Genomic DNA, 16,849 nt, shown 5'->3' with positions numbered 1-16,849 from the left:
GCATGATTGGTCCACATATGTCGGTGTGAATCAAATCAAGGATATGCTTAGCTTGATATTCTGCCTTCTTTTGAAATGAAGTTCTTGTTTGTTTGCTAAGCACACATTCTTCACAAAACTTTCCTTCATAATCCATATCTGGTAGTCCATGCACCATGTTCTTTTTCGCCAACCTTCTTAAACCAGCATGATGTAGATGACCAAAGCGTAGATGCCATAGTGACGCTTTGTCTTCGACACTTACTTGTAAACATTTTTCTCGAACGTTTATCAGATTCAGTTTGTACATTCGATTTCTCTCCATTTCGACACGAGCAATCAGATGTCCCGGCTTGTCCTTCAAATACAGTATTCGTTCTTTCATAAGTATCGAATAACCTTTTTCTGTAAGTTGTCCCAAACTCAATATGTTGGTCTTAAGATTTGGTACATAATAAACATCTTGAATTGATCCAATCAACCCATCTTTCTGCAAGTAACGGATCGTTCCCTTGCCTTCGACCTTCACTTTCGATGCATCTCCGAAAGACACATTTCCATCTTCAATCTTTCTCATTTCTTTAAACAAGTGTTTGTGACCACACATATGGTTACTTGCTCCTGAGTCAAGATACCAAACGTTGTCATTTGTGTTGATCTCATTTTGAGCCATCAAGAGAAAACCTTCATTTGCTTCAGCTTCCAAAGTTAGATTGGTTGTTTCTTCTACCTTCTTTTCGATTCGACAGTCTTTTGCGAGATGTCCCACTTTATCACAGTTATAGCATTTGAATGAGTTGCAATCCTTCGCATAATGACCATACTTCCCACACTTGTAGCATTCAAAGTTGGAATGGTTCGACCTACCACCTCTTTGACCACGTCCTCTGCCACGCCAGTTTTGCTGGATCGAATGTCCTCTCTCGAAGTTGCTGCCTCTACCACTTCGACCACTGTCACGTCCTCCACGTCCACGTCCTCTTCCTCAAAAGTTTTGAGAAAAGAGTACCTTTTCGTCTTTGATTTGCTCCTTGGTTTGATTTGCGTCCTCTACTCCTTCTTCCTTCTTTTTCATCTTACGTTGTTCGTGTGCTTCGAGGGAACCAGCGAGCTCTTCGACTGCGAGCGTCGAAAGGTCTTTCGACTCTTCTATTGCACACACAATATTCTCAAATTTATCTGTTAAAGATCTCAAAATCTTTTCGACAACTCGTGCATCAGTTACTGTTTCTCCATTTCTGGTGAGTTGGTTCACAACCTTTTGTACACGCGTGATGTAGTCAGATACATTTTCTGACTCCTTCATCTGCATCCTCTCCAATTCGCCACGAAGTGTTTGGAGTCGAACTTGCTTTACTCGATCTGCTCCTTTGAACACTTTTTCTAGTGTGTCCCACGCTTCTTTTGACGTAGTCGAACCGACAATCTTTTCGAAGCCTGATTCATCAACAGCCCTAAACAGCATGTATAGTGCCATTTTATCCTTCGATCGCGTCTCTTTCAACGCCTTGTTTTGAGCTATCGTATATCCCTCAGTATCTGTTGGTTCTTCAAACCCATCTTTGGTCACCTCCCACGCGTCTAGAGATCCGAGAAGAGCTTTCATTTGGATACTCCAGTTTTCGTAATTTAACTTTGTTAGCCGTGGCAACGGAATTTGATGAAGGAGAATTGCGGTCCAAAACGCAGCGGAAATTAAAATTTTCTCCTTTAGAGATCCTTACGAATGGTCATGATCAGTGATAGAATATTTACCTCTTATGACGATTGAAACCTTTGGTGCAGATCTCTTGTGACGATCAAAACCTTTGATGCAGATCCACGAAGCGATCACGAACGTTGAACGATGACAACGTCTCTACTCAGTCCACACGAACGGGTTCCTTCAATCTCAGTGCTAGCTGGTATGAATGAAGGCTTTGAGTGAGAGAAAGAGAGTGAGAAAACGAAAATAATGCAACCGCCATCAATGCTTCTGCACAAGGGTTCTATTTATAGAACCACTTGTGTGGGCTTCAAGCTAAAAGCCCACTTAAGTGTATTTTGGCCCATATCTTATAATATGGCCAAAATCACTTAAACCCGTGGTACCTTACCATATTTCGTATTCTACTCAAGTACACCGTACCTTACGATGTTCTATAATTCACTTAAGGGCACCGTACCTTACGGTATTCCTTAGTTACTCTATCTCTCATCAATCCGTCCTTTGTGTGTGACCCTGTAGGTTTTCGTGACGTTGGCAATTATATTAAATCATGTATTTAACATAATAAACAGTGAGCGGTATCTAGCAACACATCACTGCTACCCAAGACACGAAAATGTCATGTGATCTGACAAAACCTCCTGTGATAATAATTATGTGTATAATTACCCTTTTGCCCTTATGTCTATATTGAACACAAGGCATAGACCGTGTCATCCTTGTCCAGTTCAATATTGGGCCCATAGACATTTATCCTGTTATGCAGGATGGGCAAATTCCATCTAGGTCACTCATGTCCCTCAGCATGCTTCGTGGAGTACCCATCAACTGTCTTTATGGTTATCCAGTTACGGACAACGTTGGATCAACAATAAAGCACTTGACTCCACATCTAGGATCCATAGTGGTTTCAGGTCGAAGAGTGGAATACACTATTATCACCATGAGAATAACTTATGACACTTTGCATAACTTTCTATATAGTATTCTCATAGCGGGTCAATCCGGTATAAATATTACTCCTAATATTCATACCTATGTTTAAGACTTGATAACTCTTTATCCATGATCCATGAGATGTGATCATCAGTCTACAAACATAATAGTCTTAATGCTTTAATGTTATCCCACTTCACACTAAAGCTCGACTACGGATACTTTAAGAATAGTGTCCTTATGTTTAATGTGTTATCATGATTAAGTCACACTTAATACATTAAACGGACTATCTATTCCAGGGACTTTATTAATCAACCATAATAAAGAAAATGCCTTTTATTATTAATAAATAATTCGATACAAGTACCAAAAAGTATTGGCCTCTAGGGCTTACACCAACATTTGATTCATCATGTTTGCCATTAGCTCTGATGCCAATTTGACAGAAGAAGCGAGTAGTTTTATAAACTTCTATGTTTTCATTAGAATACAATTTTGGATTTTATACATATTCAGAAACCTTAGCTATTCTACAAATTAAGATAAATAGTAAATACTCTTAATTTTCCCACTGTCTCTTGACCTTCCAAATCTCTCCATTAACTTATTATTAAAACCCACTAACTCTAACATTAAAGTTTATTCAACAAAAATAAGGGCTTGAAAATATCTATTGCAGATGCAATTCATAAAAACTTTTTCAACATATATGTATATCACCTACGCATGAAACACCTTCCTTATCAATATGATGATCAGGAAAAGAATCAACAACATCAAATGGTTTAACATTAACAACATGCACCCTTAACATTTTGACAGTTCCGTCTTTGTGCAACACAAGTTCACATAAACATTTATCATTTTCTTTAATCTTGTTCTTTCTACAAAAATCTTCCTTTATTTTGAATTTCTTAAATCCAGCAAACACCTCATGTTTGAACTTTATAAGGTATATCCATGTCATTCTTGTGAACTTCTCAACAAATGACACAAAGTATTTATTCCCTCCAAGTGAAGGTATTGGAAATGATCCACACACATTAGAATTCACCACACCTAGAGCATGCTTTGTTTTTGGAGACATTTCATATGCAAATAGAAGTCTTGGTTGCTTCTCTCTTATGCACACATTGCATGACTTCTCTTACTTCTTAATTGCAGGAATTCCATATACCAACTTCTTTGAATTCAAATGCCATAAGCTTCTGAAGTTCAAATGACCAAATCTTTTGTGCTACATCTCAGTTTCCTTCACAATACTTGTTGTACTAAGGCATTCAGAGTCTGCAGTTTTAACATTCACTTTGAATGTTCTATTCCTCTCATGTTCTGACTTTATAATCAACTTATAATTATAGTCATACAACTTCAAAAGATTGTCCTTCATGCTAACTGAAAATCCTTTCTCAATTAATTAACCTACACTCATCAGATTGCTTTTCATTCCAGATACATACCACATATTATGAATAAATGATGATTTACCATTATTCAGATACCTTCAGAATTGAGGTATTTATCATCAGCACGTCTCATCTTGTTCCTCTTCCCAGAGTCAAAATCAATCAGCCATTTTTTATTTCCAATAAGATGATTTGAACAACCAGTGTCCATATACCACTAATCTGCCAAATATGCATCATCAAATTCAGAAGCCATCAATAGCACATATTCATCATCAGAATCTCCTCTGGCTACATTTTTTTCTTCTGACTTCCTTTCCTTGTTTGACCAATAATCAGCAGCGAAGTGACCAAACTTCTTACAACAGTAGCGCTGAACTTTCCTCTTATCATGCTTCACATTCTCCTTCTAGGCACTCTTCTACCTTCCAAAAGTTGAGGTTTCTGACTTCTGAACACCATCAGATCTCTTCCTGACTTCTGACCAAGACTGCTTCTGATATTTCTTACCATAAGCTGCTTTCAAAGCCTGTTACTCTACCTTAATTTCAGAGTTTCACTTAGTCAGACGCAACTCTTGTGCCTATAGACTGCTTTGCATATCTTCAATTTTCATGGTGCTAAGATCCTTGAATGTTCAATTTCTACCACAATTTAATCAAACTGAGGAGTAAGAGATCTAAGTACCTTCTCAATGATTCTTTCTTTGGAAAGACTTTCTTCACACGACTTTATCTCATTTGTGACCAGAATCATTTTGGAGATGTAGTCAGATACATTCTCATTGTTCTTAATGTTGAGATTCTAATACAGCTTACATAGAGACTGAAGTTTCACCTTCTTCACTGATGCATCATCGGTGTAGCATCGTACCAGTGTGTCCTGTGCAACCTTCGCTATTGTCGAATCAACGATTTTCTCAAACACATTCACATCGACACATTGATGGATGTAGAACAATTCCTTCCGATCCTTCTTCCTCAGATCACGCTGAATATTATCCATTGCATTTTCCGGAAGTGCAACTAGAATGTAATTGTCATTGACGAGATCAAGAACATGTTGAGTGGCAAACAACACACACCTCTGAATCATCCACCAATTCCAGTTCTTGACATCGAACACTGGAAGCTAGGTACTCAGATTACCATTTTCGTTCATCTTCAATCTTGTGCAATACACTCAGATCTCACCAAGCACTAGTGTTTCCCAATCCCGCAGAATCAAGAAATGTGATTCTGTTACGATTCCAATCAAAAGTTCAACACGAACTCAAGAAACAAAATCAATCACACAACACCTCACCGTTCACTCGTGTTTCTTGTGAATTTAAGTCGGAGCTCTAGATATCAATTATTGGTGCACAAGGTGAAGAAGATGAAGATGTAGGAAGAAAGAGAAGAGAGAGAGAGAGAGAGAGAGAGAGAGAGAGAGAATAACAAATTCTAACAAACTTTCACTAACAATTCCACTAACGGTTACACACTGAAATTGGTTTCATACAAACTGCATAATAATACTCAATGGATACAATTGTTGACAACTATAGTACTATACATACACAAATAATAATGTCACGTAAATGAAATACTAAAATACTGAATTACCCTTCAACATGCGCCTCATACCCGCAATATATATATATATATATATATATATATATATATATATATATATATATATATATATATATATATATATATATATATATATATATATATATATATATATATATATTTTTTATTATTATAAACATATGTATGTTTATCAATTTTATTGATACATCTATATTAAACTTGTACTCATCAATGTAAGTGTTTGTTTATTTCTTAACTCAACAATGATATCCTTGGACTTTTTTTAATGTTGCCAAATGACTTGATAAATTATAATTGATCGATAATGATTTTATTAGAAATGCGGGTAAACGAGTATGGGTATAGATACTTAGCTACCCATATGGTATGAACATATATACAAATGTTGGTGCCCACACGGGTATGCGCTCGGGTACGAAGATTTTTTTAAAAATGCGGGTATATGGATGTGTATTATAGTACCTTGCTCAAACCCTATCCATTATCATTTCTAAGAACAGTTGTCATTAATTCATATGTTTAAATCTTTTCCACGGTAGTTATGATTTGAATTGTAATTTATACTATTTATCTAATTCTATCGGATTGTGTCTCTTCTTTAGTTAAAATAATTATATATAAAAAATTTAAAGTTATTGCATTTTTTTCATAAACAAAAAAAATCCAAATATCATAAATTATATTTTACTTAAATGTGGTTTAGTCTGAGAAAAAAAAAACATATCGATCAAATTGGTTCATTGATTTTTACAGGTTTTAGTTAATTGTCACTAGTTTAATAACTTATCCAATCCAACGATCAGATTAGATTGGAGACATCTTTAATTCTCAATTCATTCAATTTGATCTGACTTTTAAAACATTATTCAAACATATATTTTGGAATCTCAGACTTTCGTATTACTCGATCAAATATTTATATTTTACACACACACATATTTATATATATATATATTTATATATATATATATATATATATATATATATATATATATATATATATATATATATATATATATATAATTGATATACACCGATAATATAAAGAATTTTTATACTGTCAGTTAATCACAACCATTGATTTATTTAAAATATTTAACTTTTATTTTAACCACTTAAAAAATAATACAAACGGATGATTGTGATGTATTGATAGTGTAAAACTTTTTACGCTGAGAGTGTATAACAATTAATATCTCTCTCTATATATATTATAATTAAATAAATTATTTATTCAATAAATTTAAAATATCAAAATTTGTTTTTAAAAGAGAATAGAGGATGTAATTTAAAATATATATATAAAAAATTTATATAGTCAACAAATCATATATATTTATATGTTTTTTATTATAAAAGAAATACTTTTAGTCTCATTTATTTTTAGTCTCTTAAATATAGTCAATAACCGAAGAAAGTTTTGTCAAAGAAAAAAACTAGAATATGGAAAAAAGAAAAGCAAGAAAAGAACAATGCTGACATCAGATAATAATAAAATTACCCTAAAACCCACAGTAAATGGCGCCGTTGGTTGTAACAACCAACTAGTTTCTTCATAGACCTTGCAAGGGCATTTCAGGAATTAACAAAAAAAATGCATAGAGTTTAATTGTGTTTGAATTGAATGAACATAAAAGGTTCGCTCCGTAAAACACAAACGCAAAAGCCGAACTCAAACTGCTTCTTCTCTGACACATTCTTCCTTGCTTCTCTTATGTACGTACACTTCTTCGACTATTCATTGTTATATAATTTTTTAGCTCTTTTACTTGGTTATATATACTCTTTTATGCTGCAATTGATTCAGCTTTTCTTTTCGTTCTTCATTGTCATATAGTTCTATTTTTTTTTTGTTATCTGTTGACGAGCTCAATGATGATGGCACTGTGTTTTGGTTGGAGAATTCTGATACTGTCAAGATGAACTTTTAAATTCTTGATCATGAGACTGTTAATCCCTAGTTCCCTAGTAAATATGAATATTGATGTTGAATCTCAATTGTTCTTTTCGTGATTCATTATGAATTTTGTACTTTAGGTGTGATGTCTGTACTAATCGAATTTAATTGTCACTGTATGCTGCAGCGTACCGTTCCGTCGACGATCGATCATGGCATGGTATTTTCTTTATACTCTCTAACTGAATTTCATTTTATTATCAAAATATTTTCTTCCAAATACTATGCTTATTTGCTGATCATCTCTATCATAACAGGACCCGAACAAGTATGGGGAGAATAAGATTCGATGGGAATGAAGACAGACTCAGTGACTTACCAGAATGTATTATCCTTCATATTTTGTCTTTTTTGACCATCCAGCATGCCGTTCAAACTTGTGTTTTGTCCACCAGATGGAAACATCTCTGGAAACGTATTCCAACTCTTAATTTGAATTCACATGAATTTAGGACTCTCAAGATTTTCTCCGTATTTCTTTCTAAGATTTTGTCTCTCCATGATACCTCTACTGCACTATATGCAGTTAATCTTATCCGTGGTCGTACTATTGAGCCTCGACTCCTTAAAAGGTTTTTAAACTATGTTATTTCCCATAACACCCATCTCCAACAGTTAGGAATCTCTGTATGTGGTGATACTGGTCTCGTTTTCAACTGTATTTCATCATGCCGGGCTCTTACATCTCTTACGCTTTCAGTTCGCTCTAAATGGAGCGATCTTTTAGCAACATTATTTCCAAAATCTTTGAATTTGCCTTTATTGACCAGCTTGGATCTAAAACATTTTGTCTTTTGCGGGGATGAAAATGGTTGTGCTGAGCCCTTTTTGGCCTTTACCAAGTTGAAGAGTTTGGTCATTTTTGGTTGTAAGGTAAGGGATGCACAAATCCTCAGCATATCAAACAACACACTTGTCAATTTAGCTATGCATTATAATTCATCTCTCCATGCCAAAATCAAGCTAAATGCTCCAAGTCTGTCTACCTTTACTTATACCGGTAGTCACCATATTCATGAAATATGTGGGAGCGGACTTTCTTCTGTTAAAAAATTGAATATCAAATCAGCACATTTTTCAGCTTCGAAGTATGCTTTGGTTCTATTTAACTGGCTGATAAACTTTGCCAATATAGAGTCATTAACCGTCACTTCAACTGTTCTCCAGGTACCAATTATGTTTTTGGACATGATTTTTACTTTCTTAGGATGATTTTTTGTGTTCAATTTTTGTTAAAATTAAAATGATTTGCCTAAAACTGATCTTAATTCACCCTCATTTCTTAGATTCTCTCCTTAGTTCCTGATGTATTGAAGGTTAAGCTCCGTTGTTTCCATAACTTGAAGTCATTGAAAGTAGAACTCATACAAATTCGGGAAGGATCTTTAATACTATTAATTAAAGAGGCCATGATAGAGAAAGCAGCTGCCAAGTCACCTAAAGAAGTTGTGACGTTAAGAAAGGCATTTGAAACAAGTTTTGAACCACCTGCCATACCACATGGAATAGTTGACTTCTTGCGTCAAAACTCGCCGTCGGCTGAAGTTAATATCTCAACAGAGTATCCGTGTTTTTTTAATCTAAAGCAGGTAATTATTTTAAAACTTTGAGTGAGCTGAGTGTGGTAATTTTTTCTGAGATTTCTAAGGTTAGATAGTTTTAAATGAAATAACCATAAAAGAGTTTGTGATTGGTTGTTACTAAACAGATTGAAGAATCTATAAAAGGTGTGAATATTAACAATTATCGCTCGCGATTCTCTATGCGTTCCTCCGCCCGTCTTCCGAGACTCTCTGTGCGTTCCTCCTCTTCTGTCGCACCTGGTTTGGCTGCCAAGTCTGCTTCTGCCGCCGAGCCTGCTTCTGATGCTGCTCCCGCTTCTGCCGCTGAGCCTGCCAAGTCTGCTTCTGCCGCCGAGCCTGCTTCTGATGCTGCTCCTGCTTCTGCCGCTGAGCCTGCCACTGCTGGTTCTCCCAACCTTCATATGTGTCTCGGCGAAAAGGTAAGATTCCTTACATGCATTTGATAGATCCTTTTTGAATTTCTATTAGTTATTTTGATGTGGACATATCCATCTTCATTATAGAAATCATTCAAGATTGAAGACAGTTTTGAATCTTTCCTATTCAGTTATTGTTTGTTTATGTATACGTGTTGTAAACTTTCTTCATATGATTGATGTTGCAATGCCAATTGATAGTGTTACTTTTTGTGACCCTAGGATGATAAATCATCCAATAAAGATGAGGAGGAGAAGCAACAACATAACACCGACTCTCCACTTCAAGATAATGGGCAGTGAAGAGTTCTATATTATGCCTTCTCTCTCTGTGAACCTTTGTTGTAAGATGTTAGATAAGAGACTGAAAATATCAGTTTGACTGTCTTTACTCAAATGTGTTGTTTCATTTGACAAGCATTTGGGGGACACCTACAGGTTATAATGTTTTCTCTGTGAAAGTGTTGTTAGATTTGGTACATGTACTTTCTCTGTTAAGCCATATTGTATGAAAGCCATATTATACTTTCTATGAATCATTTTATTGCTACTGGATCTTGTTTATAGACAAGTTCTAATATTTGCTATAAATTTGTTTTCTAATCCAGGCAATTCAATGGTTTTCTTTAACATAAATTTGTTTTTGATTTTAATATAACTTGTACCAAACAAACTGCAGTTCCAATACAGGCAGAACATGTTAGCATGATTGTTTGCACAAGGATGCAACCAATATTTGTTTAAGGAAGTTGTTAAATATGTTGTGTTTATTGATTTCTTTCTTTCTTTTCCTTCCTTTTTTTTTATGCTATTGTGACATTTTCTCTTAAACAAGAAGTATATGGATCTCTCTATTAAGAATCTGATATTGAGAATATGACATGTGAATGTCAATATAGCGGGATGACAGATGCCGCTAAATCTATTCTTCATTATTGTCTTCGATTTTCATCATGGAAAGATTTAGTTGCTAAATCTATTCTTCATTCTCATCTTTAATTTCTGTCATGGAAGGATTTTGTTCAATCTATTCTTCATTCTCATCTTTCTTTTCCTTCCTTTAATTTCTGTCTTAGATGATCTTCACAATTCTCACATAGATTCATAAATAAATAAAAAAATATAAAGAAGATCTATTATGTTTAATCAAAATATTATTAGTAAAATTCTCTATTTTTAAATTCTGAAATATGCACTAATGGATGCAAAATAACATACCATTTAAAATAATTTTAAATGTAGAATTACTAAATTCTTCATTTGAATCTTCAAGATCCAATAAATTAAGTTGTTCAATTAAATTTTGAAACATAGAATTGTAAAATCATGATGCTTTTTTACATGTGATTTTCTTTCAAATACCTCGTTAGAATGAACCAAAAGTGCAACAAGATTTATTGCATCCTTTTTCTAAAATGTTCACTCATATAACTTTTTCGCTTTTTTGCAGAAATATTTCAGCCACGTAAAAAAATATATTGATGATGGAAGACTGTAAATCTTTTTATCTAAGAATACATTTAACACCTTTACAAAGAATATCTAAAAATACAATTATGTGAAACTCCGGTAGATTTCTCTTTGTAAAAATAGTAAACCTAGTATTTTGAAACATTAGTACACTTCATCAAGAACATATATTAGGGAACCCACCAACCCATTTTTCATCATAAAACTTTTTGAAACTTATTTGAATGAAAAGTCTTGTCATTTTGTAGCAAACTTAATGAAACACTTGAATTTTAAAAATCCTTAAACTTGTAACAGTGCAAATCAATGCAAAAATATTTTTTTTAAAAGGGAAAATACCTACTCAAACATCACTCCAAAAATAAATATGCATCCGTGCCAACATTTTTTTATGAGATTCCTCAAAATTTAATTTGATTGTCGACTTGACATTAACCCTAAATCATTGATATATTTCCATCATATAGACAAGGGATAAAGAACTCTAAACCTCCCGATATAATTGCTTATTTATTTGATAATCCATATTTATCTATGCTTCCTAATCAGATACAAAATCTTCAATAATGATATATTGAGAAACACTTATAACATTAATTTTAAATTTATTACACTTATGATCGACATTGTTCAAGTACTATTAATTTGTTTCTTAATATGTCACATATTGTAGGGATTTGTCCAATCAATTATGATAACGCTCATTTCTACTTTTTTTTTTTATCACTTAACTATTTATTATTCTTAGTAATGCTAGATTAAGTCTTGTTAGTTATAGATCTCACATTGCATTAGGTATGTAATCTTGTAAACAAAACTATATACTCTCCTTTAAGATTATTATGTGAAATCAATATTCATTAATACTACCTTCGTTTTTTATTATAAGTCGTTTTAGAAAAATATTTTATACCACAATATAAGTCGTTTTATAATACCAATAAATCATTAATGTTATTTTTCCTATTATACTCTTATATATTTATTATTCTCTTTCCTTTCAATTATATCAATTTATCTTTTCAATATCATTAATGAAGGACAATTTTGTAAACAACTTCATAATTTATCTCTTTCATACAACAATTATTACATTTCTTAATACGTGTGAAAAATCAAAAACGACTTATAATAAAAAACGGAGGGAGTACTAAGAAAGTGGATGTTTCATTCAAATTTTTCTTATTCTTTATTTTGTTATCTAACTCTTTATTGTTAATGTTATATGAAAATGATATCGGAATTACAAAATATAATTGGTTTCTTGATCGGTAAAAAATCCATAAGGGTAAAAAAGAAGAAAATAATAAGAACACAATGAAATTGATTATAAATCGTTGTTCTTTATTTTCTCTTTAAAACAAGATTACAAGTGTTACAAAATAGCAAATAATCTCTCTCACCATAATTAGAATTTGCATTCTGCAATGATGAGAGACTAGTATGTTATTTATAAGAAAACTAACATACTAAACTAATGTGTTTTTACACACAGGTCCATTACACAAGCTAAATTAGAGAACAAGCTAACTTAAATAATTGAGCATAATAACCGGCCAAATTCGGCATGCTAACAATCCTAGCATACTTCGACTACAACATGGGAACATACTTCGACGTCATGCTAATGATCATGTCGGATTGTCGAACCAAGAAGCTACCCTTCGACCATACTAGAATTCGATCCAATATCTCACAAATCTTCACCATAGAACAAACTCTATAAAATCAAGAGAACAAACTAGCTTTCTTCATGCAGCTTTATCAACTACATACAATGGAAAAACTTGCAATTTGGTAATGTCTAGGTGATCATATCAACAACATTGTGATATGTCTACACCTTTAGCACTTGGACTTCTCCACGCTCGATTACCCCTCTAACAAAATGCAGCTTCACATAGATGTGCTTGATTCGCTCATGATAGGCTGAATTCTTTGACAGATGTATAACACTTTGACTATCACATTTAACAGTGATAACTCAACCTTGAAGTTTTAGTTCCTTAGTAAAACCTTCAAGCCACAATGCTTCTTTCACAACTTCGGTGAGGGCGATATATTCCGCTTCAGTGGTTAATAAGACAACAACCTTCTGAAGTGTTGCTTTCCAACTAATTATTGTGTCAAACATAGTGAACACATATCCAAAAATAGATTTTCTGGAATCCATACAACCTGTATAATCAGAGTCGACATACCCTTCGATTTCTACTTACTATTTTCACCACATGTTCCACCATAAATCAAGACTCTGTTCAGAGACCCATTTATGTACCTTAGAATCCACTTCAATGCTTGCCAGTAAGCCTTTCCAGGATTTGCCATGTACCTGCTTATAAGACTTACTACATATGTTATGTCGGGTCTAGTATGGAAAATAGCATACATCAAAGAACCTATTATGTTAGCATATTGGATGCTATTCATATAAGCTCTTTCGACCTCAGTACTATGACATTAATCTGTACTCAACTTGAATTAAGGGTTTTTCGAAGTCACAACAGGCTTTAAATTCGACATACCAAACTTGTCAAGAATCTTCCGTAGGTATGTCTCTTGAGATAAGCATAATTTTGAATCCTTTCTGTCTCTTCGGATGTCAATCCCAAGAATCCTGGATGTTGCTCCCAAATCCTTCATATTGAACTCCTTATTGAGTTCAACCTTCACCTTCACTACATCCTCGACATTGTTGTTTTCTATGAGAATATCATCCATACAAAGTATCAAAATAACAAATGAATTTCCAATTTGAAATCTGAAGTAAACACAGTGGTCGAACTGACTTCTAATGAAACTTATGTGTGCCATGAACTTGTCAAATGTCCTATTCCACTGTCAAGGAGATTGTTTCAGTCCATATAAATATCTATTCAACTTGCACACATAACTTTCCTTACCGTTTTTTGCATACCCTTCATGTTGTCTCATCAGGATTGTTTCATCTAGATCTCCATAAAAGAAAGTAGTTTTCACATCCATTTGTTCCAGTTCTAGGTCGAACTGTGCCACTATGGTAAGTAACATTCAAATGGACATGTGCTTCACAACAGGAGAGAACACATCATTAAACTTGACACCCTCTTTCCGAGTGAAACCCATTACGACCAATCTTGCCTTCTATCCTTCAACATCACTCCTTCAATTCCTTCCTTAACTTTGAAAATTCACTTACAGCTGACTAACTTGGCTCCAACAGGTTTCTTGATCAGCTCCCAAGTGTGGTTATCATGAAGAGACTTCATCTCATCATCCATGGACTTTAGCCATTCAGTCTTACTTCGACTCCTCATAACTTCTTTATAGTCTTTAGGTTCTTCATCTAGAACGTCACTTGCAGAGATTAAGGCATAAGCTATAAGATCAGTTACCTAAGTCTTTGATGTAGATTGATGACTCTTCTCGACCTATCTCTTGCCAACAGGTAGTCATCGACAGTTTCCTCATCTTCCTCAACATCTTTAGCATCTTATGCTTCTTCTTTGATTTGATTTGGGATACATAGTTCAGCATCGACATGCTCCATCTGAACATGAATCTCTACTTGTTCCATCTCTTCTTCAGATACCTATGAACTTCGACTAACGTCATCGGTTTTCTTGAAAATCGTCTCAACTTCATTGAAAACTACATCTCGATTGGTGATACACCTCACGTGACCTGGCTCTAGGCACCATAGATTATAAGCTTTGACTCTTTCAGGGCATCCCATGAACAGGCATCTTAGAGCTCTAGGTTCGACCTTATCCTCCCTAATGTGAGAATAGGCTACGCAACCAAATACTCTAAGTTTTTTTGAGATCTGGTGGATGTCCCTATCAAATTTCTTCAGGTGTCTTCATATCTAACACTATCAAAGGACATTTGTTTATCAGATATGCTGTTGTCTAAATAGCATCTGCCAAAAACACCTTCTTTAACCCATCACTAGTCAACATGCATCTAACTCTTTCTAAAACAGTTTGATTAAACCTTTCATCCAAACCATTTTGTTAGGGAGTACCTGTAGTAGTTTTGTGCCTTGCAATACCAAAGGCTGCACCAAAAGTGTCGAGCACCTCATTGCAAAATTCAAGGTCATTATCGGTTATCAACCCCTTAACCTTCCCGCTAGTCTGATTTTCGACCAAAGTCTTCCAATTTTGAAGTTCTCAAAAGTTTCATCCTTAGTCTTCTGGATGAATACCCATAGCTTTCTGAAATAATCATCAACTATGGATAGAAAATACCTTGCTCCTGAATGTGATGGACACCTCACAGATCCCCAAAGATCAACATGGATATAATCAAGGGATCCATGTGTTATTTGTTTGCTTTTATTGAACTTCACTCTGCAAGATTTTCCAAGTACACAAGGTTCACAAAACTCCAACTTTTCGAATTTGTCTCCACCAAGTATATTTTGTTTCGCCAATTCGACCAGACCCATTTCAGTGACATGGCCCAATATCATGTGCCAAATTTATGTCTTCGATAAAGGTTTCGTAGATGCAACATCTGCAGAACCACTGGCAACTTCAACCTCAAGGGTATACAAGCCTTGTTTCTTCACGCCTATTAAGACTTCCTTCAACCCCTTCATGACTTTTAGAATACTTTTCTATCCTTAGAAAACATATCATTTCTTGTCGAATTCACCAAGAGAAATCAAATTTATCTTCAAATCAGGTACATACCTGACTTCATTCAACAACCTTATTGACTCATCATGGAGCTTGAATCTCATAAATCCAACACCTACAATCTTGCAAGCTTTATTATTTCCAAGCAATACAGATCCACCATTTTGATCACATAGTTCCTCGAACAAGTCCTTGTTTGGAGTCATGTGCCAAGTGCAACCTGAATCTATAGTCCACTATTTACTTGAGTCGCCACTTGAAACTACAAGAATATCAGATGAGTCAAAATCATCTTGAATAATGGTTGTGTTACCATTATCCTTACCTTCATGATCTTTCAGTCGTTCAGGGCACACTTGTCTTGTATGACTATCCTTCTTACAATGATAACATCGAATACCAGATGCATAACCACTATAAGACTTCTTTTGACTTTTATCCTTCTTCTTGGCGAACTTGCCATCATTCTTTGTGAATTTCGTCTTTATCGACATACCTTCACCAATGGAAGATGACTTGTACTCCTTTCGTTTATTCAAATCCTTAGAGTAAAAGGATGATTGAACTTCTTCAAATGTCAGATACTCTCTTTCATACAAGAGATTTTCTTTGAAGTGAGCATGTGTTCTAGGAAAAACACACATCAATAACAACGTTTGATCTTCATCCTCGATTTTTACATCGATATTTTCAAGATCAAGAATCATCTTGTTGAACATATCCAAATGCTCAGCCATAACTTTGTCTCCACTCATCTTGAATGAATATAGAGCTTTCTTCAGGTAGAGGCGATTGACCAATGATTTGGTCATGTATAAAATTTCGAGTTTCTCCTAAAGACTCGACACTTGTCGAAGAACCTTATCACCAAGGCTCAATAAGATGGCGTTGTGGGCTTTCTCTATCATAGTCAATTTTTCTTTATCCTTTAACGCAATGTCCATGGTTGTGGCTCCCTTTAATGCTTCTAACCAATTATGCTGAACCAGTAGGGCTTTTATCTTCAAGCGCCACAAATCGAAACCGTTCACTCCGGTGAACTTTTCAATCTCATACTTTGTTGACGACATCTTCTCCATTCTCACTGCACCAATTTGTTTTGAAAATGATGCTGGAATTACAAAGTACAATTGGTTTCTTGATCGGTAAGAAACCCGCAAGGGTAGAA

The 16,849-nt window shown here is 34.4% G+C and overlaps 1 protein-coding gene across 1 annotated transcript; it reads left to right on the top strand.

Moving 5' to 3' along the window:
• The first annotated feature begins 7,206 nt into the window (after positions 1–7,206).
• Positions 7,207–10,139, top strand: LOC127106877 (putative F-box/FBD/LRR-repeat protein At1g78760). The gene is made up of 6 exons (XM_051044169.1): positions 7,207–7,346; positions 7,715–7,747; positions 7,845–8,754; positions 8,874–9,176; positions 9,296–9,589; positions 9,809–10,139. Exons 1-6 carry the CDS (start codon positions 7,255–7,257, stop codon positions 9,887–9,889), a joined length of 1,713 nt encoding a protein of 570 aa, XP_050900126.1. The 5' UTR covers positions 7,207–7,254; the 3' UTR covers positions 9,890–10,139.
• The last annotated feature ends 6,710 nt before the right edge of the window (positions 10,140–16,849 follow it).

This window comes from Lathyrus oleraceus, chromosome 7 (assembly GCF_024323335.1).
Source record: "Lathyrus oleraceus cultivar Zhongwan6 chromosome 7, CAAS_Psat_ZW6_1.0, whole genome shotgun sequence".
Taxonomy (NCBI): Eukaryota; Viridiplantae; Streptophyta; class Magnoliopsida; order Fabales; family Fabaceae; genus Lathyrus; species Lathyrus oleraceus.
The sequence above is the reverse complement of the archived record's forward strand: the minus strand, read 5'-3'. Positions and strand labels throughout refer to the sequence as shown.